This window comes from Notothenia rossii (assembly GCF_949606895.1).
Source record: "Notothenia rossii genome assembly, chromosome: 11".
NCBI classification, from domain to species: domain Eukaryota; kingdom Metazoa; phylum Chordata; class Actinopteri; order Perciformes; family Nototheniidae; genus Notothenia; species Notothenia rossii.
The window spans coordinates 40,260,640-40,283,419 of NC_136910.1; the positions used below are offsets into that span (position 1 = coordinate 40,260,640).

Here is a 22,780-nt window from a genome sequence, read left to right on the forward strand (position 1 = left end):
GAAGACTGAGAAAGATGCAAAGATCTCTGGTACGCAGGGATATTGTGTGTATCGCAGTTTAAATTACTCTATTTCCAAAATGTCCTCAATTTAAACTAGACTTTTGTGTGAAATTGTCATAGTTCGAATTTTTGTGAAGTCGGTGGCCCAACAGTTAATGTGGATTAAAGGATATATTCAACATTTCTGTCCTAAAACAAAGCTCACATCTATATGATATAAGAGATGGTATAGTCGCTGTAATAATTTATTTTGTTCATCATGTTCCTTGAGTAATAGGTTTATAAAATAATTTCAATGTGTGTTTTTATCTATCTTGTACATTGTATTAAGCCATATTACATTTTACAAATGAAAAGAAAGGCAAAGTTACTTAAGGTAGGCCTACTATGAACGCAAAGTTAGAAGGAAAAGAAAATTGGGGGGCATCAGATGGCTGAAAGTCAAACTGTGCACGAAAGCAATTTCTATTTTAGTCAAAGTTAATATGAAGGTTAAGTAGATAGAGTGAAAACAAGTGAATTTCATCATACGTTGTTCTGAGATACTTGTGAGACACCAAACGAAAAAGTAATGCACTTTAATGTAAACTTTATTTGATTTGTCCAGCTCAGACTGCTAAAACCTCAAATAAGCTTTAGTGAATTTTGTCCCCATCACTTAAACTTCTTCAAAAAGACATTTGGACTGAGACTCCTTTTGAAAAACATTTGGACTGAAACTGCTTTAAAAAGAGATTTGGACTGAAACTGCTTTAGAAAAACATTTGGACTGAAACTGCTTTAAAAAGAGATTTGTTTCTGTCCAGTTTGGACGAGAGTGATGAATGCAACAGACACAAAACAATTGAAAAAACTAAAAGCTGAAGAAAATACGTGTATCGCTCCTTTAATCCAACATGGATGTCAGCCAAAACGCCTCACTGTGATACTAGTGTACACTTTGGCCCCTTCACCCGCCCCTGCGCACCTGCACCTCGGGGCGTTCCTGGGCTCGTGCGCTCAGAAGCGCAGCGCGCGGCGGCAGGCTGCAGCGACCTGTCTCTTTAAATTGGTGTCAAAGCCGATTACCGCTGATCTCCATCGTGATTCTGTTTTCACCGTCTGTTCCCTCAATCTATTTCTGTTTTGCGTCGCTGCCGGGACGATAAGCTTTCTCGTTTTGATACATTTTCGCCGAGCCCGGTAACTCCTGCAAACTTTGGAGCATGCTGAAGTGTTTCCTTGCAGGCTCTGCTTTTTCTGGGAAAGCCGACATTAGAGCTGTAATCTGGCAGTGAACTGCTGAGTGTGATGTGAGCTGCACCGCGGACTAACTTTTTGTACCATGGTAAACCTGGATTACCTTTCCTGCTAACGGAGTTTTGAAGCGCGTTCTACCCACTGCAGTGAGCGCCTAGTGGGGATGTGATGTGATGCCTCGGGTTACTGTTTGAAAGTTGGCACCAAAAAAATCAAAATCAAAATCCGGGTGGACATAAAATGCAGAAGGGCGTGCGGTACAACGAGGGCCACGCTCTGTTTCTGTCTGTGGTTGCCCGTAAAGAGGGCTCAAAGCGCGGCTTCCTGAGCAAGAAGACCACGGAGAACAGCCGCTGGACCGAGAAGTACTTCGCCCTCTACCAGAACGTGCTCTTCTACTTCGAGAACGACCAGAGCTCGAGACCCTCCGGGATATACCTGCTGGAGGGATGCACGTGCGAGCGGGCACCTGCACCCAAAGTCTCCGCCATCAGCAAGGAGCCGGTGGAGAAACAGCAGGTGAGCCCCACTAAAGAGAGCGGGAGACAGGGCGCAGTGGAGATGGAGCAGTTACAAATTAAATAAGGGTGCTGTTGTATTCCTTTGTGATTTAGGTAATGAAGCTATTCCTTTTTCTTTTTAAATAAATGTTTCCTCTTGAGCCTAATTTTGCCTCCTTTCGGACTTTGTATGCATTGATCTGTGTTTGTTTCCACTTCTACAATAGTATTTCCTCTACATTCAGAATGCACATTTTCAGCACTTCTGTGATTCTGACAAATTCATTTAAGTGCAAAGCAGCCAGGAACCCAACATACAAGAAAAGGACATGCACTACTATAAAATGTATCTTCAGTGACAATTATTCAAAAATATTATTAGAGAACAGTTAAAGGTTGTGAAATAGTTTCACTATAATACATAGGTAAAAACTGAATAATAATGTAAGAAAAGTATCATACCGTTTGTTTATACGCCTTTGTCTTTAAAAGCCTAGAGTTTTACATTTTTAATCACTACAAATGTGAATTATTTACAATATCAAAAAAGTGTTACGGTCTACAGACTTCAATAACATATTTTATCAGCTAGTGTCCACCTGATTAAAAACTCTGTGTTGTAGTTTCATGTTACGTTTGGCTTAAAGTTTTTTCCTATAAATTACTTCTATCTAAACTGGTGCTGTTTCAGTTTTGGTCCACTGATTATTTGAAAAAACATTTGAGCTCTAACTTGATCCTCCTCTATTGAGTTTATACAGACTTCTCTTACAACTTCATGTTCTGCAGTATAGTCATTTACATAATACGTTCCTGAACACATCTCACCAGTCTCTTGTATTGCTGTGAGATCCTGTACTCTGTATCGTGTGCAAAGTAACACGTCCTATATACAAATTGTCTGTATAGATGTAGACATAAAGGGCCTGATACTATTGATACACTTGAGTTGTCAACACAGTTAGCACCTATGAAAATATCTGTTCTCTGAGAGCTAATTTTAAATGACCCATATTGTGCTGCTGATGTGGTTCATCTCATTAGCAGCAGGCGTGATATAGACGAGTGTATATTTTCAAAACTATAATAGCACTTAGATTATATGGGTTGAATCTAATTTTCTCATCAAAATGCAGGTTATCTGTCATGCCTCTTGGGAGAAATGCTGCTTACGACACCCCGACTCAGTCATGACTTCACATTTTTTAGAGGCAGAATAAAACCATATATGCTTTTTGGACATTGTCCGCCTACACTTTGTTCCCATTTCTGGGGTGATTCTTTTGCAAATACAGAGTTACATTTGTCATTGAAACTGCCTTAATAAGTCTGTTCTCAAGTCTATTTAATTTTATTGACATTTTAAACTGTGAGAGATCGTGAAGAGAACACAAATACGTTCCTACCTTATTAATGAAAAATAAGACTCAGCCTATCACTACAAAACATATTGCAGTTATGTAATGAATATTGTTTTTAAAATGTCCTTTTATATTGTTATTGAAGAGAGTCTGACAAGGGAGTTTCTTTAATTGTATTCATACCTCATAGTTTTATTTCATTTCAGGCTTCCCCCTGTGAGACCTGTTTATATAAAAGAGATTACATATTTTTGTGTGCACTACAGGTTATAAAGATTTTTGTCTATAAAGAATGATATTCCTGTCTCTGTATCGGAGCTTTATTTTCCTCATCACAATCCAGCATGAGGTAATGGGTCCAATATGTCAGTACATGGATTACTGTTGGGGATTTATCACTGCCTTTAGCAAAGAATGCATCCCTTTTTTAAATTCCCTTTTATACATATTTAAAATGTGTTGGGGGCTTTATATTATAGTGGAGACTAAGTTACAAAGGCTCAACTAGGTTATTTGGATGTGTGCTGTCATGGCCTGGCTCTTAGCTATAACAAACGCGTGGAGAAGGACGAGTATATATAGGAAAAAGGTATTTAATATATATTATAAAGCTCAATGTGGCCGAAGCCAAACAAAAAAGACAAAGCAAAGAAAGAATAGGCAACGTGGCAGCTCTCTCAGGTCCGGTCCTCTGCAGGGGAGAGAGATCAAGAATCTGGCTCCGGCCTCTTAAACCTCCGGTGCCATCCGTCAGGTGTCCTCAGTCAGTGCAAGCAGAGGAAGAACGTTAAAGGGCCATACACACCACAGGACCTTAAAGCAGGGGTCGTCACAGTGTTAAAATGTAGTCTGCATCACATCGGAAAGCAAAGCTGCTGTTACGTTAGCACCTCTGACAATATTTCTCTGTAACATTGACATACTGCTAATTTCCCTCATGCCCAGCCATATTGTGAAAATCAATGTCTCTGCTGAAATTAAATGTTTAAATTGGTAAACACTGTCCAACAGGGATGCTTCTCATCATTGCAATATAGAGTGAAAATCTCATAACTATTGGATAGATTGGCGCATCATTTTGTAAAGACACTCATATTCTCCAGAAAACTAATTGAGATGACTTTAGTGGTCCTTACCAACTATTGGATTAATCGACATGAAACTTAGCAAAGACAATCAGACACAAAAGGCTTCATACAACAGACATTTTTCCCATATTTGCATTAAACCCTGGAAAACACTTGAACTTGCAGAGCGTTCAAAGGAACTAATAACAGTTGGGAGAGTCCTGCTTCTTTAGAAGGAAGAATAAGAAGTTCAATTCTCCCCCCCACCCAAATATGTTCGTGTTTTTTTCAACACCTAAAAATCCCCTTAGAAATTCAGTCTGGGTTTATCGTCTGTACATCTTTTCATCCCCACTTGAGAGCAATCACTGTATTCTCAGCAGAGTCGGTATGTGTCCATTGTAGTTTCCCTGCAGCAACACCTGGTCCTTTCTGCCGCCGAGAAACACTCATAACTGCATCTCTGGAGATAAAGGAGTTTTCAGTAATTGTACTTGGCCGGGAAAAGAAAAAGGAGGGCAGTTTTTACTCCAAATACCCAGTTTGCCTCTGGTTGTTTTTTTTGCACATTGTTCATTTGTTTCATAATGAAAACATTTTTCTTTTAAAAAGGCCTGTAATGAAACTTTAATTACAGGCCTTTTTAAAAGAACATTTTCCCAGAGTAGAGTGTTTTGCATTGTTGGATTTTTGCAGCTCACATGTAAAACCTGTTACCAGATAGGTATCGTTAGCAGGAGGCAGACGAAGAAGAGTGAAATCTGTCAGTATCATTTTAAACACGCACACTTGTACAGAGCAGATTGTGTGTGATGTCATGTTTCATAATGCAACATAGAGATCATGAACCATTACGAGTAGAAGTTATTCCTTTTTCTTCATGTAGATTTCAGGGTTCCTTTTTTGTTAGGCCATGTAAAAACATCTCCTCATATAAAGTCATTTGTATTGGTATCTTAAAAACTTCTAAAACAAGTAGAAACAATTCCTCTGTTAATGCAATAAGACTGCCTAAACGATTTAAAAAATAATTAAACTCACTTAGAATGTACTGCTGAAAATAAAGAACACAGTCACTAGAAACAAATGATATGAATGTAGACTTCAGACAACAATTTGATTTGCATTTGGAGTTGCAAATGCTTGTTTTAAGATAATTCAAAGACGGACTTAAAGTTTAGGAAAGAAGTTTTCATGAGCTACAACCAAAAAGAGAACAGTTGGCATTAGAGGTGCGGGGGGGGCTGTCTGCTCTGAGGTCAGCGCTGCCAGCAGGAAACCAGAGGGGACAGTACACACAAGCCAGATTCAACACCTTCTAAAGTAGTCCTTTAATAAGGCCTGTTGTCTGAAGGCCAAAGTGTTTCACTTCTGGTGGGAGTGAAAGGAGTGATACAAGTTTGTACACATGAAAAGTGATAGTAGTTCATGCACAATACTACCACTTATGAAACAGCACAGCCCTTCCACTAAATCGAATGCAAACATTTTTCACAGTACTTTGACATTGTTATTGTATTCCCATTTTTGTATATTTACATTTCCTGTTAACATGTTTTAATGATTTTTTAAATACATTTTATTATATGTATTTAACATCTGCTCTTAGTTTTCATCTTAATTAATCAAATTCCTTGTATGTGTAAACCGGAGTTGGTTCTGATTCTTTCTTAATGTATTGTTTATTCCTTAACAATCAGAAATCTGAAAATTCACATCACAATTATTCCTAAACTCCAGATGACTTCATCAAATGTCTAGTTTTGTCCAAGCAAAAGGAAAATAAAATATCTATAAGGCATAATGCAGCAAAAGCCTCTGAGGAACCATCAAATGTTTGGCATTTTTACGATTAATCCATTATCAAAGTAGTTGCAGATTCATTTTTGAATCAACTGACTGTAGGAGCTACTGAGAATACAGCTGTAAGAACATGAATACTTTAATTCACTTTTAATTGACATTTTACCATAGTTTTTATGCGGAGAGATGCAGTTCTGTGTCAGAAGAAACTCATCTAACATCCAGCCTAACAGCAGCCTCTCTAGATTCACGACACAGACGCACTCATTGTTGATCTCCGGCTGATGGAGGCCAGTGTGAGCTCAATCTAAAGCCCGTTTCTAATGCAGCGACATTAAAGTCGGATAAGACATCAGAGAGCATCAAAGTACTCTACTGAAATTGGTAACTCGGCTCATTTGATGTCCAGTCTCTGCACAGATTTGAAATATTCAGTGTCCTGTTTCTGTGGCTGGTCATAATAATGCTGTTCATTAACATGTCTGTGATCAGGTCTGTGATGTCTTCAGTGGTCCTCTCGTCCTTATTTTATTTGCAGTTAGATTTGAACTACTGAGAGTGAGTGACTTTAATGAGGAATTCTTTATTTTAGCAAATAAAAGCCATAAAAATACAAATATAATAGGAAACGGTCCACCTAACAGTGAGTTAGTCACTTCACAATGGTTACATTTAGAACACTTAAATATTTTATTTATACTCATCTTTGTGAAGTTAAATCTTCCGATTCGGCTTTGCAAATTCAAAAACGTGAATCGAAGTATATTGTGAGGTTTACAAATTCAAAGAATTAGATTAAACAATGTAAAAGAAGTTTTCTATTTGAATAGTTGCTGATTGATATTCAAAGTAAAATATTTCATTCTATATATATATATATATATATATATATATATATATATATTCATATTATTGTATATTGCTTAACTAAAATACAATTATCATTACCACTCAGTGGAAAATTATATGTGGTAAAGTGTTGTATCTAAAATTAAAGGGACTAAAATTTCAATAAATATAGTTCAGTTAAAAGTACAATAGTGTCCTCCAATATAGTGGTGGAGCTGAAGTATAAATTGGATGTATAATTAAAGGACACGTATCTCAGTATATGTACTTACTCACATTCCACCACAGCAAGGAGGATGTCATTTTAAATTATTATGGCTATTATTTGCTTTCATCGTTTTGTCAAGATAAACGTACTTCTTTTATTGTTCATTATATGAAGCGTAAAGGCACATTTTTGTTATGAGTTCTTCTGGGTAGATGATTGTACAAGACTTCAGTTGTGTTATACGCCAGGTACCATCTTTTTGTGGCAAATCTTATTTGTAATGCCGGTGAAAGGGAGAGCTGCCATTTTTTGTTTTCACTGTGATGTTATACAGTATAAAGGCAGAATATTTTTCTTGTCTGAGAAATGTTTCACCTCTGCCGCTGCATTATTGGTTTCTTATTAGTGCTTGTGGATATGCGAGACAAAATAAACGACTTAAATACCCACAAATACCATAAAAAAGTATTAATCCACATGGAGTTGTTTACATCAGTTTCAATGTTGTCCTGGAAAGCTACAGTAGTGTTTACTCACTGAACCTGATGCCACATCCCTCTTAATTGGATTAGTCTTTGAGATAAATGGGCTGTTGCGTATAAACAACAGTGAGTGACAATATAACTCTCTGCTGCGAGTTGGTGCTTAATTCACTGCAAACATTATAATCCAGGCTCAAAGTTCAAGTAACTCAGTGAAACCTATGGTTGTTTCTGAGCATTTACTTCCATCATGTCAGAACATATGCAGACAATAAGGCAGTGATCTATGCAAGACCCTGAATTATGATCAATTCAAGCATTAATCTGTTTACTTCCTGTATAAATACGATATATGTGCGTCTTCAACCATTTGCTTCAATGAATAAGATGAAACAATCACACGATGCCACTATGGATCAAAATTAGAAGATACTTCTCAATACAAAATATCGATTATTTAGAAATAATACGACATTTGCTGATTTAAATACAAAGCATTTCACAATTTCAGGGCCTGCGATCTATATCAGATCATTTCATATTGCCTTTTAACCCAAACTAAAACAATGAATTGGGATGTTGCAAATACCAAAACAATGCGCTGAAAGACAATAAAAAGCTTAAAAACACAAGACATTTCCGTTTTCTCCGTCTGTTCTGGGCTAGGCAAGTTGGGAAGTATTTTTATCTAAAGTTAAAGGGGCCCTATTAAGCTTTTGGGGGGTTTCCCTTTCCTGTAGTGTGTTATATAGGTTTGTGTGCATGTAAATGGTCTGCAAAGGCTAACATCCCTATGTTCCCTCCAGAGGGAGTTCCTCTCCCACACACCCCGCCCCCTGTCTGAAACGCCTCTATTTGACTCCTTTGTAAACTTGAGTAACACAATGACATCACTACGTAACACTTGCACTACTATTGGCAAGCAAAAAATTGCGCATGAAAGGCTAAGGGGTGGGACATCTCTAAGTTGTTGACCAATCAAAAAGAGCCGGCCAGCTAAGCAATCAGAGCAGACTGGGCTCTGGTTTCAGACAGAGGGTGAAAAGAGTTGCTGCAGCACAGGCAGTATGAGAAACCTTTTTGAACATTAAAGCATGTCAGAGTTGGGGCACAAAATACAAATGTGAACCTGAAACTGAGCATAATAGGGCCCCTTTAAATAAACTCAATTGTTGCTTTTATTTTGTAAGGTCTGACCACATTTGAAATCTTTTGTAAAAAATGTTCTTCCTCCTGCCCACTGTTTTAGCTTTATGCTAATGCTGCTGCCCACTATAGGCTATCTGACTGATGTGTTTCCATGGCGACAAGGGTTGATAGTTGGAGTGGCTAATGTAATTTTACACTATACAGCAAGTTGAATAAACACAGCGCTGGACACATTTTAGTAAGAGGAGAATTACGCAGTAATATAAACGATAGAGGCGATCTGTGATGGACAACATGAGGGGATACGATTATAAGTGTGTGCTAAGTTAGACTTTTAAAATATTGTTTGCAATTCTTTGGGTTTGACAGCTTTACTCTTACAATTATACTCTTACAGTTATAGAAATATATAATCTGAACAGCCCTCCATTTTAAGATACGATATACTGCAGTTGCTCATTTATTCATTGTAATGTACTTATGTACTTAATGTACTTATTTTGTATATTTACATTTGGTGTCAATACTTGCATTTTTTTTAATGCTTAATAGTGTTTCAAAAATATTTATTTTGTATAATCGTTATATTTTTGACCTTCTCTTGCACCTTATTTCCTCATTTTGTTTTTGTTTGCTCCATCATACACCAAAGCAAATTCCTTGTATGTGTAAACGTACCTGGCAATAAACTTGATTCTGATTCTGATATATGAGAACAGTTGATTGTTTTCAATTAAAACCAATTATTTTATTGTTAGAAGTTGCATTTAAATGAAAACTTAAGCAGGATTCTGTCTGAACATGCAGTCCTGTCTGAGTTTGTAGCTAACGTGTGGCATGGCTCTGGGAGGCTGCTGTGCTCGACTAAGAATAGCCTCCTTTTGCCTACAGTCACTGTCTGAATACAGAGCCAACACCACTGCACACAGACTCCACTACACCCTGCTGGTCCCTGTGCTATTTGTAGCCCACCTTTAACTGACTCTCTTGTCGATAGGAATACATTTGATGATGCAACACTTATTTAAAGTACTTTTGATTCTTTATTTAGATACCTGTTAGTCTACAAAGTGGCCTCTAGTCTTGATACTAGTTTTCACTGTACTACTTAAACACACTTGCTTCTTAAATAAAAAGAAAATGAGAGGAAATCAATTCCATAATTCTTTCATCAAAAAAAATTGAACATCGAAATTAACTAAAAAATCATAAATTAAAGAGTTAAGTCTGGTCTCATCTATACCTGGAAGACCCAGGTGCCATTTAGGATACCATGTTTCTACAGTGAGTTGGAAAGTCTCCCAATACTTTCAATGTTGTGGCTTTTCAGATCCAAACCCACTGGTGCATACTTAAGACATACATCTTAATAAACTTTAAAAGATAACACTTAAAAAGGCTCAGTGCCTTCCTAAAACAGCTGGTCACTGTAGTCTTGTATCATAGCAGACAGAAGGAAATGTGATTAGGACTATTTTTAAAGTACAGTGTGTGTGAGTTCATGGTCATTCAGGAACATGTCAACCAGTAAGATGTGTTTTTTTATAGTTCTTGGACACGGTGAAACTCTATGGCACAGAGGGAAGGAGATATCGGGCTTTGATGCATGTTCTTCATGAGCTTTTGTCTTATGCTCTCTCTGTAAGTGGAGGACACGCGAAGCGAAATAATTCAAACACAAAACCAATGTACTGCGGGTCGTGTTGTAAGTGAGTCTCAAACATTGTGAGCTGAAACCAAGCAGGAGCTCGTACATCAGTGTCTGTGCACGGCAGACAGATGAGATAATTATTTTTGTGACGGGGCGTAGTGAGGCTGCGTGCGGGGCGATGCTCAGCTTAAAGCTGTGTTTGTCTGTCCGTCCCTCTCATTGTTATCCTCTAGCTTAGAGCAGGCTTGTGGCCGGGCAAGCCGCATTAGCAATGCGAGGAGCTGTACGAGCCCTGATGGTTATGTAACCCCTCCCCTCCCGCCAACACACACACAAACACACATGCATTCATGCACGCACACACACAAACAAACAAGCCCTTAAGCCTCTCTGGTCCGTAGCAGGCACACGCTAGCAAGTGTCTCTTACCCGCTTATCGTTACATCATTACTATACAGGCCTACTTTCTCCATGCAGCCCGCTCAGTTTAAAGTAAACTGTCAGATGTTAAATGCAATGCAAAAAATATATGTGCAGCAAGTTACTGCCTTCAATGCATGGCTTACTTTAGTAGGCACATCTACCAAAATGTATACAATTATTTCTTTATCAGCTGAAAAATAGCTCAATTTCTTTATGTTTAGCTAACTCTCTATCAACAATTGCAAGTAAGTATTTTTTTTATTGTAAGCTTTTTCCATATAACTTTTATAACTAATAAAGCAAGTATTTATACCGTTTGAAATCTGCTGTTCATGCTATGCATGCTCATCTGTGTGCAGTGTATTAGGAAAAATGATTATATAATGTTTGTGGTGGCTCTTTGTGATGCTCACAATATCTCAGTTGTTGACTTGTCTGTTCAGATTCTGCTGATTCTGGAGAACAATATTAATGTAGTTATTACTGTCTGTGCTTATTTCCATTATGTCTTCGGATGTAGTGAAACATTGTGTGTTACATATATTTGTTGATACAAACAGCTCTGTAGGAGACAGGGGAAGCAATGTAAAACAATTTCTCTTCACAACTAGACCTGGGGAATGTATGGTTTAGTAGACACACACACACACACACACACACACACATACACACACACACACACACACACACACACACACACACACACACACACACACACACACACACACACACACACACACACACACACACACACACACACACACACACACACACTTCTTAAGCAACATCTGTTTGTGCATTCAGGCTGGATGTTTCAAAACACACACCCATCTTCTGAAGCATATCATACATTTACAAAAATAGAAACTTCTGCTTTTGGTGTGTGTGTGTGTGTGTGTGTGTGTGTGTGTGTGTGTGTGTGTGTGTGTGTGTGTGTGTGTGTGTGTGTGTGTGTGTGTGTGTGTGTGTGTGTGTGTGTGTGTGTGTGTGTGTGTGTGTGTGTGTGTGTGTGTGTGTGTGTGTGTGTGTGTGTGTGTGTGTGTGTGTGTGTGTGTGTCTACTAAACCAGACATTCCCCAGGTAAAGATAAAGTCCGTCAAAAAGCACACTATACAGCCTAAAAACGTGTTATTTGTTGTCACTGAAGCCTATGTACTCATGCATAAACGAAAGTCAGCATGTTCAGAAGAATAACATACCCAAATGTGTACTTTTTAAATTGTGCATACCATGATTTAAACATAAGTTGGTGAATGGATGAATTAATGATTGAAACAAAGTCCCTGTTGAGCCTAAATATTGCAGCAAGTCGCATTTATCATTTGTTCTTTTTACGTTGAGGAAAGTGAAGCAGCTGGTAAAAGGTTTGCTCTCATAATAAAACAAGAGTATGACATGAGTACTTTTTGAATTGTATAACATGTTATTAATGAATGACTTGGTCATTACAAAAATCTAGCTTTAATGTCTCCTTAATCTTTGAGTCATTGCTATGTATGAGATTTGTGATATCTTGGCGTTGAGACTCGACAAAAGTATACAAGGTAACGCTGGCAATCGCTGCTTTGAAATTTGGACTTCTGCTTTCTACCTTGAAACAATATCTGTCAGGTTTCATGATCAGGAAGTGAGGGCTGTCTGCTAAACAAAACTGCATTGTTTGTTGATTCTTTGAACCACAAGGCACCAAAGGTTTGGATGTGTTGATCTACGAGGATCAGGTTACTGTATCATTTTAATGCAATAGACATTAATGTTGCAGGAGGAAGCATCGATCCTCACAGTAATCATAATAACACCAAGGTTGTAGTGATGACATTGCACTTAGCTCTGGTATATTCAGCATTTTTTACTATCAGAGTGCTGTGGCTCCACACATGATATTATAAGCACTATTTAAGTTAATCTCCCAGGTTGCTGTGAGTCACTGTTTGATGCATTGTTGATATTGATGTTGGTGATTTTTAAGCTTCTCTTGATCAAATCAAAATGACGGATGGAGTTTTGTTGAATGTAAAATGTGAAACACTGAGTGATGGAGGAGAATACAGTTAGTGTCTTTACTGGAAGTTAAAGCGATGATGGATAAAAGACACTGGAAGACAATAACCTGCTCTCTCACTGGTTTTCACTTATAGTGAACAAGACTGCTGAGTAAGTCCTTACCCAAGAGGTAATAGTGTTTTTAAAATGTAGAACTCAATAACAATACAATAAACACAATAAAAGGTGTGTACAAAGAAGTATAACCCAACTGTTTATTGATGGTTTAACACTGGATTTGTTAGTGAGTGGTACACTGTGGTCATAAAGGGTTGGACATGGTCAGCAACAATGCTCAGGTCGGCTGTGTTGTTTAAACCATGCTCAACTGGGACTATTGGCACAAAGTATGCCAAGAAAATATCCCCCACACCTTTATACCAGCCTGAACCGTTGGATGGATCCATGCTTTCATGTTGTTTGCGCCAAATTCTGACCCTACCGTCCGAATGTCGCAGCAGAAATCGAGACTCATCACACCAGGCAATATTTTTCCGATCTTCTAGGGTCCAGTCTTGGGGAGCCCGTGTGAATTGTAAACTGAGTTTCCTGTTCTTAGCTGACAGAATTTGCACCCGGTGGGGTCTTCTGCTGCTGTAGCCCATCTGCTTCAAGGTTTCCTGTGTTGTGCGTTCAGAGAGGGTCTTCTGCATACCTTGGTTGAAACTCGTGGTTATTTGAGTTACTGTTGCCTTTCTATCATCTTGAACCAGTCCATTCTCCTCTGACCTCTGGCATCAACAAGGCATTTTCTCCCAGAGAACTGCTGCACACTGGATATTTTCCCTTTTTCGGATCATTCTCTGTAAACCTTAGAGATGGTTGTGCATGATAATCCCAGTAGATCAGCAGTTTCTGAAACAGACCAGCCCGCCTGGCCCTTAAATCACCTTTTCTTCCCAATTCTGATGCTCTGTTTGAACTTCACCAGGTCGTCTTGACCATGTCTAAAGGCATTGAGTTGCTGCCATGTGATTGGCTGATTTAGATATTTGCATTAATGGGCGATTGAACATGTGTACACAATAAAGCAGCCACTGAGTGTATTATAGCTCTTTTCTTCCTGGCAAAAAAAGGTTGATCCTGATTAAGTCAAATTATATCCAAAAGTTTAAAAGCATTAATGGTGTTGTGTGTACAGTACTTTATATCAACAGCACCTTTGCTCATTCTCACCTCATGTCAATATGAATCTTATAAGAAATGCATATGATAAATTGAATCATTCTCCTGCACATTTTTTATAAAAATAAAATAATGTAACTATGTTGTATTTGTGTCTCTTCTGCAGCACTACTTCCTGGTGGTTTTTGGCCACGATGGACAGAAACCTCTGGAGCTGCGGACGGAGGAAGAGTCCGACTGCAACGAGTGGGTGGAGTCTGTGCAGCAGGCCAGGTAAAAGACTAAATAAAGAATTTCACTAAGGTTTAATGTTATAGTGGTGTACTTTTATTCAGTAGTGTACTTGATTTTGAACAACATATTGTATTTCTACCTCAAGATGCAACAATAGTAAAAAGCTTAAAATTCCAGTACTAACAAACTAATAATAAAAGAATCAGACACCAGTAACTGGCAACATTTTAATGCAGAACCAGCACTTTACCTGTAATGGAGTATGTTATGTTATGATATTAATACTTTTACTAAGGTAAAGGATCTGAATACTTCATCCACCATGGTCATCTCCTTACAAATGAAGTGTTTTTCATACACAACACACAGTTATTCTTTATCTTTCATGACATAAGGTGTTGAATAACTCTCAGTTTTTCTACTCTCTGCTTGGATTTTGTGCTGAGGCACATTTGACATAACGACCACGTGTTATTCCATAGTTGTTTAACATCTAAGAGTGTGTGTGGTGTGTGTGTGTGTGTGTGTGTGTGTGTGAACGTGGACGTGTTCTGCTCACAGCGGTTCACATTTAGATCACACTGGTGCTGTATGGCTACACCGGTTACATCACAGAGCTGATCTAGCCACTCGACCTCTAGTCTTCTCTTTTCACTCTGTTTATTTCTCTATAAAAATATAAAGCAAACCAGCTTTATTTCATATTTCAGGAAGACATATCACACATAATGTCAGGTGGTTACTTTTTGACAGAGAGAAGAAGTTCTCAGATACCTAAAAGTAAATAAAAAATATAAATAAAGGCATTAAACTCTTGTCTAAAAATACTCAACATAAAAGTCTAATGGATTTTTGGTAGCCTATCAGAAGTAAAAGTACTCATTGCTCAGAATTGCTCCTTTCATAGTATATCATTATCATAGAACAATATTCAGTTTTTTTACAAACACCTTGAGTAGAAGTATAACGTTTCTTACATTTATAAAAACACTCAAGTAAAGTACACTTAGGTCAACATTTTTACTTGCTTAAGTACAGTATTTAGGTAAAAAATACTATATAACATATACAAACATGCATTCAAAGTACAGTACTTGATTACGTAAGTGTTTTTATTCATATCTTAGTATAATCAGTTAAAATCACTTCATCATATCAAAAGTACTCATAATGCAGAATGTGTCCTTTGGCCTTTTCGTTATTATAAAATATTAAAATATTTTAAGAGCCAATTTGAGGCATATTATATACGTATATATATATATTTATATATATATTTATTTTAAACAACTAAGTGTTAAGTACATTTAGAGTAGTAAAGAGTTCAATCATTCCCTCTGAATTTGATTGGAGTAAGAGTATTGGGTAAAAGAAAATGTAAATACAATTCCAGTTTGTGATAAACATGATGAATCTCTTGGTTTGTTTTATTTATCTCACACACGTCTCGTTTCCCCACTTGCTTGCTGTAGTTACTCCGATATCATCATCGAGCGTGAGATCCTGATGCAGAAGTACATCCACCTGGTGCAGATCATGGAGACGGAGAAGATCGCAGCCAATCAGCTCCGCACTCAGCTGGAGGACCAGGACACGGAGATCGAGAGGCTCAAAGCTGAGGTATGCATGAGTGCATCCACATCTGCGTGTGCATGCATACATAAACACACACACACACACACAGACACACACACACACACACACACACACACACACACACACACACACACACACACACACACACACACACATGCATGTGCTCGGACACTCGGATGCAGATCTGGCATGCATGATGGGAAAACACTTGAGTTTGGAGCGCATGTGTCTCTTAAATGTAAACACAGCAGGGCTCCAGTGATTCCCAGAACATTACTTCCTCATCATGCATCAAAATATTTGTTGTTTTCAGCCTCTAAAGCTGTTTCATGAATGTTTTAACCTCTGGGCCCGTGTATTCACATGGAGACTGTTATTGCCAGATTGTTATGATGAACAAAACCAAGGAGAGGATGCTGCCTTACCACAACAACCAAGAGGAGGAAGACCCAGATATTAAAAAGATCAAAAAGGTACATTGATGGTTTCTAGTGCTGGAATGCAGTTTCCACAATGCCTTTCCTCAACTACTGAACTTAAGTTTATATTCAAGGTAGTTTGCTTGTTTATTTCCATTTAATACAACAGAGAGAAATGTTTTGAGTTCTACTCTACTTCATTATCTGAGCTTTAGATAGTTAACAGAATAATGTTTTACACCCTTCCTGTCCAGTGTTAACCATGTATCTCCAGATGTGTTCATCTTTATTGCAATATTCTGAAGAACTAAATATTCCTTAATTGTTCTACTTTCTAAGCAAAATAAACTATTTGAAAACCTATTTAAAAAATCAGCTCTGTTATGATCTCATAAAGACATTTTACTTTAAAGGTCGTTCTCACAAGACAGCAACACCACAAACATATGATGATTGTATAGAATATGATAAATTGCCATAGATGTAACCATCTATAAGTATAGAAAGGCATTCAAAATAGCACAACCTTTACAATGTTAAGCATTAAAATATAACATACACACAAGTGCAGAAGTAATATCTATCAAAAAATATTATAAACGATAGTTAAATACTGCACAATTGCCCCTTTATGTACATCTTGCTTACACATACTTTACTTAAGTAAGGTTTTGAATGCAATACTTTTACTTGTCGTGGAGATTTTTAACAGTGTGGTTTTATGTCCTTCACTAAAGCAAATGATCTAAATACTTCTGCCACCTTTGTTAACTTCACAAAATAACGAAGGCAGGAGAACAAAAATGGATCTTATTGTGCTGTGGCTGTGCAGGTTCAGAGCTTCATGCGAGGCTGGCTGTGTCGGAGGAAGTGGAAGATCATCGTCCAGGACTACATCTCCTCCCCTCACGCTGAGAGCATGAGGAAGAGGAACCAGATCGTCTTCAACATGGTGGAGGCAGAGACAGAGTACGTCCACCAGCTCTCCATCCTCGTCAACTGTTTCCTGCGGCCGCTCCGCATGGCGGCCAGCTCCAAGAAACCTCCCATCAACCACGATAACGTCAGCACCATCTTCCTAAACAGGTATCTTATTATAATTGACTGTTAATTTGAAGTGAATGCTATCTGTAATAGTTGATAGTTACAATAAGGATCTCTCCCTCTGTAGTGAGACCATCATGTTTTTGCACGAGATCTTCCATCAAGGTCTGAATGCTCGGATCGCCAACTGGCCCACTCTAGTTCTTGGTGAGTCCTGCGCTACACTTTTGGCTGATTGAATTACAATTTGCATATGCATTACGTCCCTAGAAACCCTTTTGACATCACTGATTTCCAAACTTGCTGTATCCACTTCCCTGCAGTATGAAAAAAACAAACATTTGAAAAACATTTGACATATTTATCACATTTATCATCTCACATCTGAAGAAATCCCCCAAATAAAAACAGAAATTATAAAAACTTTACTGTTTTCTGTGGTGGATAAAGTAACAAAGAAAATCAGTTTAAACCATTTTGTCCAGTTAAAAGCTGCTTACTTTATGATTATTATGATTTTCTATCTCAAAGTTAATATTTGAGTTGTTTGTTTTTCGCGCGCAGCGGACCTGTTTGACATCCTGCTGCCGATGCTGAACATCTACCAGGAGTTTGTGCGTAACCACCAGTACAGCCTGCAGGTTCTGGCTAACTGTAAGCAGAACAGAGACTTCGACAAGCTGCTCAAACAGTACGAGTCCAACGCTGCCTGTGAGGGCCGCATGCTGGAGACCTTCCTCACCTACCCCATGTTCCAGGTGAGCTAGTGCACACTACATAGTACAATTACTCATGTACAATACGCAAGTACACATTGAGGTTCTTTTACTTGAGTAATTCATGCATCTTTATACTTTTACATCACTTTTTAATTAATATATTCTTAATTTATCAGTCAAGTACTTTTGAGTCAACTACAGCGTTAGATATTTTCAGATTTATATTTTTCTTTCCGGATAACACAGCGTCTCTTCAAATGTGTGGATTTTGAATGGCATGAAAATGACTGCTTCTAATTTAAATTAACTTTTTTAAAACCATCTTCAATCGGCTTGCAAATACATCGCTGAAAACCTGGCGTTTTTTTTCTAAGCTAACAGGACAACGTACACATTAATGTAACAGTAACATTAATCCAAAAACATAAAATATAAAGACCTGAAACAATGACAGGCAACATGTGATTGCCTTCTTTTACTTTTCGTGCTCTATATACTTTCTGTTAAATATTAACACATTACTTTTCACTGATTCAAACACCCTCTTATATACGATGTTCAAAAAGCAGCTTTCACTTTTTATCGTCGTCGATTGAGACAAAGCTGACGAAGACAATTGTTGTGTGTATTTCAGATTCCACGGTACATCATCACTCTTCATGAGCTGCTGGCTCACACACCTCATGAGCATGTGGAGCGAAAGAGTCTGGAGTTTGCCAAATCCAAGCTGGAGGAGCTGTCGAAGTGAGTGTCAGAACATCACGCAGATAACAATAGTGATGGATGGTAATTGGTGATGATGATGATGATGATGATTTGTGTGTTGTTAGGATGATGCACGATGAGGTGAGCGACACTGAGAACATCAGGAAGAATCTGGCCATAGAGAGGATGATTGTAGAGGGCTGTGACATCCTTTTAGACACCAGTCAGACTTTTGTCAGACAAGGTGAGCTTCTTCTACAGCACCTGTTGTAAAAAAACAAAATTTTATTCCACCACCTTCCTCTCACTCCCGTCTGTCTCCATGAACAGGCTCTCTCATCCAGCTGCCGTCCAGCAGCGAGCGGGGGATGCTCAGTAAAGTCCGCCTGGGCTCCCTCTCTCTGAGGAAGGAAGGAGAGCGCCAGTGTTTCCTCTTCACCAAACACTTCCTCATCTGTACACGAACATCTGGAGGAAAGCTTCACCTGCTGAAGGTCAGCCTCATCTGTCTGGATATATTTATCCAAACATGGTTGAAGTTATAGTTTAGTACTTTGAAATCACTTTGATTGTCTTCTAAAACTAGTGAAACCACTTCCTGGTGAGATTGTATTTCAGTGCAAATCAAATAATTAATTTGCATTGTAACATCTTCTCTCCCCCAACAGCAAGGAGGCACGTTGTCTCTGATAGAGTGCACCCTAATTGAAGAACTAGAGGCCAATGACGAGGACTGTGAGTATCCTTCATACCAAACCATTTGTTGTTTCTTTTTTTAACGTTATTTGTTGTTAACTGAGGCTTGGACCTTTTGATGCAGACAATGCAGCAGGTCAAGGCTTCAACCACCTGGAGTTTAAGATCGTGGTGGAGCCTCCTGACGGTCAGGCCTTCTCTGTCGTCCTCTTGGCTCCTTCACGCCAAGAAAAGGCCGCCTGGACCAGCGATATCAGCCAGGTATGCCTGACTGTTTTAAAGCTGCTAGCCATCTCTCAAATGCTAGATAAAAGAGGACCAAAGTGTCTACTAACCTTTGTTTCAGTGCATCGATAATATCCGATGTAACGGCCTGATGACCAGCGTCTTTGAGGAGAACTCCAAAGTATCGGTGCCGCACATGATCAAGTAAGAAAAAAGGGAATTCTGATGGTCTAAGAAACATATAGAACATGAAGAAGCTTACAATTAGAACCAGTGACAATTACACAGCTCAATCATCTCTATGTATTTGAGCCCCTTCAAAAGTTTACATTACAAATATATGACTCACTAAGGTTCCAAATGTGGATGAATCCACTGCGGAAATGCATTATACCTTCCTTTTTGTGTAAAATTTGCTAAAAAGCTGTTTTATGTAATAACTGAGCCTTTTTAAAAAAAATTAAAGGAACCCATTTGTATGAGAGTTATCTTTCAAGTAGAGTTGAGTTTAAAGTAGAGCTGATTTTAAGAATGTCCTCATCCTTTTGACTTTACTTTTTTTTTTGCCAAGATCCGATGCCCGCCTGCATAAAGACGACATCGACATCTGCTTCAGTAAGACCCTGAACTCCTGTAAGGTCCCTCAGATCCGGTATGCCAGCGTGGAGCGGCTGCTGGAGCGACTCACTGACCTGCGCTTCCTCTCCATCGACTTCCTGAACACCTTCCTCCACACCTACAGGATCTTCACTACGGCGGCCGTCGTCATCGACAAGCTGGCCGACATCTACAGGAAGCCGTTCACATCCATACCCGTCAGGTACATAACACCGTGTCAAGCTGTAACACCTGCACATACTGTAGGCTACTAAATACATTTAAGTACTGTACTAAATTACTTAACCGGTACACCATGCAACAAAGTTTGTTCATGTAAAATCTAATTGTTTCATGGTTCCAGATTTACAAATGCAAATAAATCCTTCGTTTTAGTAATTGTACTGTATTTATAGTAACATTAAGGTTTATTAAGAAACATTTTCACAGTGTCACAGAATTTCTCATCTTTTCACAAACCAAATGGTAAATTCATTAATTGAGAAAATAAGCAGCATCCATATTGAAATAAAGATATCTTAAGATAAACCTTTATTAATCCAGGAAATCCGACAAGTACATGCTTTTTCTCAAGAAGTATTTTAATGCAGGACTTTTGCTTGCTGTAAACTGTTAATAGTACTTTAAATTAAGTTAAACAATTTTAAATACCTCCTCCATACTTCCTCCACCGCAGCATCACTGTGTTAATTTGTTTGCACACATTCATCCATCCTCATTGTCCTTCCCTCTCCTCTTATGTAACGGACTCATCCTGCAGTGCATTCACTCCATCTCCATGTTGTTCTTCATCCTCCTCATTATTCACCTCCTCTCTTCATCTATCTCTCTGCCATACTCTTCCTCTTCCTGTCACTGTCCCAGGATCGAGCGGCTTTCATGTGACCGTCTGTCCATCATGTCCCTCTGTCCTGACTACAGTCTGAAGATCACACAGCTGGCCCTGGACCAGTCCAAGTAAAGCCCATCAGTAGAGAGAGAGCTCAGTCTGCGTTTTTCAGGGACACCTCTACAGATCCTCTCTCTTTGTCTCTCAGGTCTCTGGAGCTCTTCTTCGCCACCAACCAGGGCTCATGGGGGACGGACCCTCTGAACAACAAATCCCCGAGGCTGATCCGCAAGTTTTCCTCTCCTCCGCCCCTCACCCTCTCCTCCCGCACCTCCTCCCCCGTCCACTGTCGCAAGCTCTCCCTCAATTGCCCCATCAGTGGAAAACCAGGAGTCTTGGATGTGTCCCCCACCTCTTCTGCAGCCAACTCCCCCACCTTCAGTCACTGCCCCTCCATCTCCTCCCCTCCTCCCAACTCACCCAGGCCTACCTCTGGCTTTTTCTCCTCTCTGCCCACCGCCCCGCGCTCTCCCAGCCTCCCCCATGCCTCTGGAGTTTCCTCCCCGCCCCCCACCTCCACCAAGGCCCCCGTGGACTTCAGCCGCGGTCCCGGGTCCCCAGAGCCGAGCCCAGCTGCCGGGGAGGACGTCAGCGGAGAGCTGCCTCGTTTAGACGCCTTCTGTGGGAAGCTGAGGCGCAGCATCCGCAGGGGTGTGTAGCTGGAGCACAAAGCATATGGTTCACACTCTGCAGTCTCATGTGAAAATCAGGCACGCAACTGTTCCAGAAATATGGTTTAGAAACAGGTAAAAGCAGAGTTTAGGTGGCTTTGCGATCTAGTGCAAATAGAGGGACACAGAAATGGGTCACTGTTACCCAACGGAGGAATAATCGTGCTCTTGGATCACCATCTGGCTCCAGCAGACAGCTTATTCACTATAAAAGCAGCGGCAGAGCACCAGGTCAGAAAATGTCTGACAACAAATTAGGAGGAGAGAAAGAAATGAAGAGATAAACTTAGCTCTTACGTGGCAGCTGGAGTGTCTCCTAAGAGGAAAATGACGTATTGAATGGACGAGCCCTCCAACAAAACCCAAAATACCTCAGATTAGGACCAAGTAGGCCAAAAATAGACATGAGCCAGAGCCTGTTTAAAGTTATATTGTTGAGTTGTTTTTTGTATCCACTCTACTGTAATTTCTCACTTGTACCAAACCATGTTTAGAATAAGAATGAAGTATTGTAACATCATGTTGCAAATGTTTGAGCTCTCTCTTTCCTTTACCGTAAAAGTTGTCCTGGAGTCAGTTTCTATGGACAAGTTTCTCCCTGAAACACCGGCCAGCAGCGAGCCGGGCGACATGTCTCCCTGCCGCTCGCCTTCAACACCGAGACACCTCCGCTTCAGACAGTCAGGAGGTACGACCAGTACAAACACACACAGACACACACTTATTGTATTCCCTTGTGTTTCTAATGCCTGTTATTCCCTGCAGTCACTCCCGGGGATAACTCACGCTGCCCGTTGTCGCCAGCTTCAGCGTTTGCAATCGCCACAGCTGCTGCGGGCCATAGCAGCACCCAGAGTGAGTACGGCGTCTGTGGTGGAAAGTGACTAAGTTCATTTATTTAGAACTGCACGTTGTTTAGAAATGCAATTTGAGATACTTGACAATTTCCACTTTCTGCTACTTTAAACTTCCACTACACTATATCTCATAGACACATATTGTACTTTTTACTCCACTAAATGTATTCGATAATATATTTTCTGAAATGAGCCATTTTGCATA

General features: G+C 39.3%; 1 protein-coding gene across 4 annotated transcripts in view; it reads left to right on the forward strand.

The window, feature by feature from the left end:
• Positions 1–974: 974 nt before the first annotated feature.
• rasgrf2a (Ras protein-specific guanine nucleotide-releasing factor 2a) overlaps positions 975–22,780 on the forward strand; it is a 30,353-nt gene continuing 8,547 nt past the window's right edge. For 2 of the 4 annotated variants that reach the window (XM_079660682.1, XM_079660683.1), the window contains exons 1-18: positions 975–1,760; positions 14,069–14,175; positions 15,609–15,756; positions 16,116–16,205; positions 16,984–17,237; positions 17,323–17,402; positions 17,760–17,953; positions 18,549–18,658; positions 18,745–18,863; positions 18,950–19,113; positions 19,288–19,354; positions 19,440–19,576; positions 19,662–19,744; positions 20,112–20,360; positions 21,023–21,115; positions 21,196–21,698; positions 22,281–22,406; positions 22,484–22,573. In XM_079660682.1, coding sequence (XP_079516808.1) covers positions 1,482–1,760; positions 14,069–14,175; positions 15,609–15,756; positions 16,116–16,205; positions 16,984–17,237; positions 17,323–17,402; positions 17,760–17,953; positions 18,549–18,658; positions 18,745–18,863; positions 18,950–19,113; positions 19,288–19,354; positions 19,440–19,576; positions 19,662–19,744; positions 20,112–20,360; positions 21,023–21,115; positions 21,196–21,698; positions 22,281–22,406; positions 22,484–22,573 — 2,893 coding nt within the window. In that variant the 5' untranslated portion in view covers positions 975–1,481. The remainder of the gene's footprint in view (positions 1,761–14,068; positions 14,176–15,608; positions 15,757–16,115; positions 16,206–16,983; positions 17,238–17,322; positions 17,403–17,759; positions 17,954–18,548; positions 18,659–18,744; positions 18,864–18,949; positions 19,114–19,287; positions 19,355–19,439; positions 19,577–19,661; positions 19,745–20,111; positions 20,361–21,022; positions 21,116–21,195; positions 21,699–22,280; positions 22,407–22,483; positions 22,574–22,780) is intronic. The other 2 variants (XM_079660684.1, XM_079660685.1) reach the window with 1 other exon arrangement.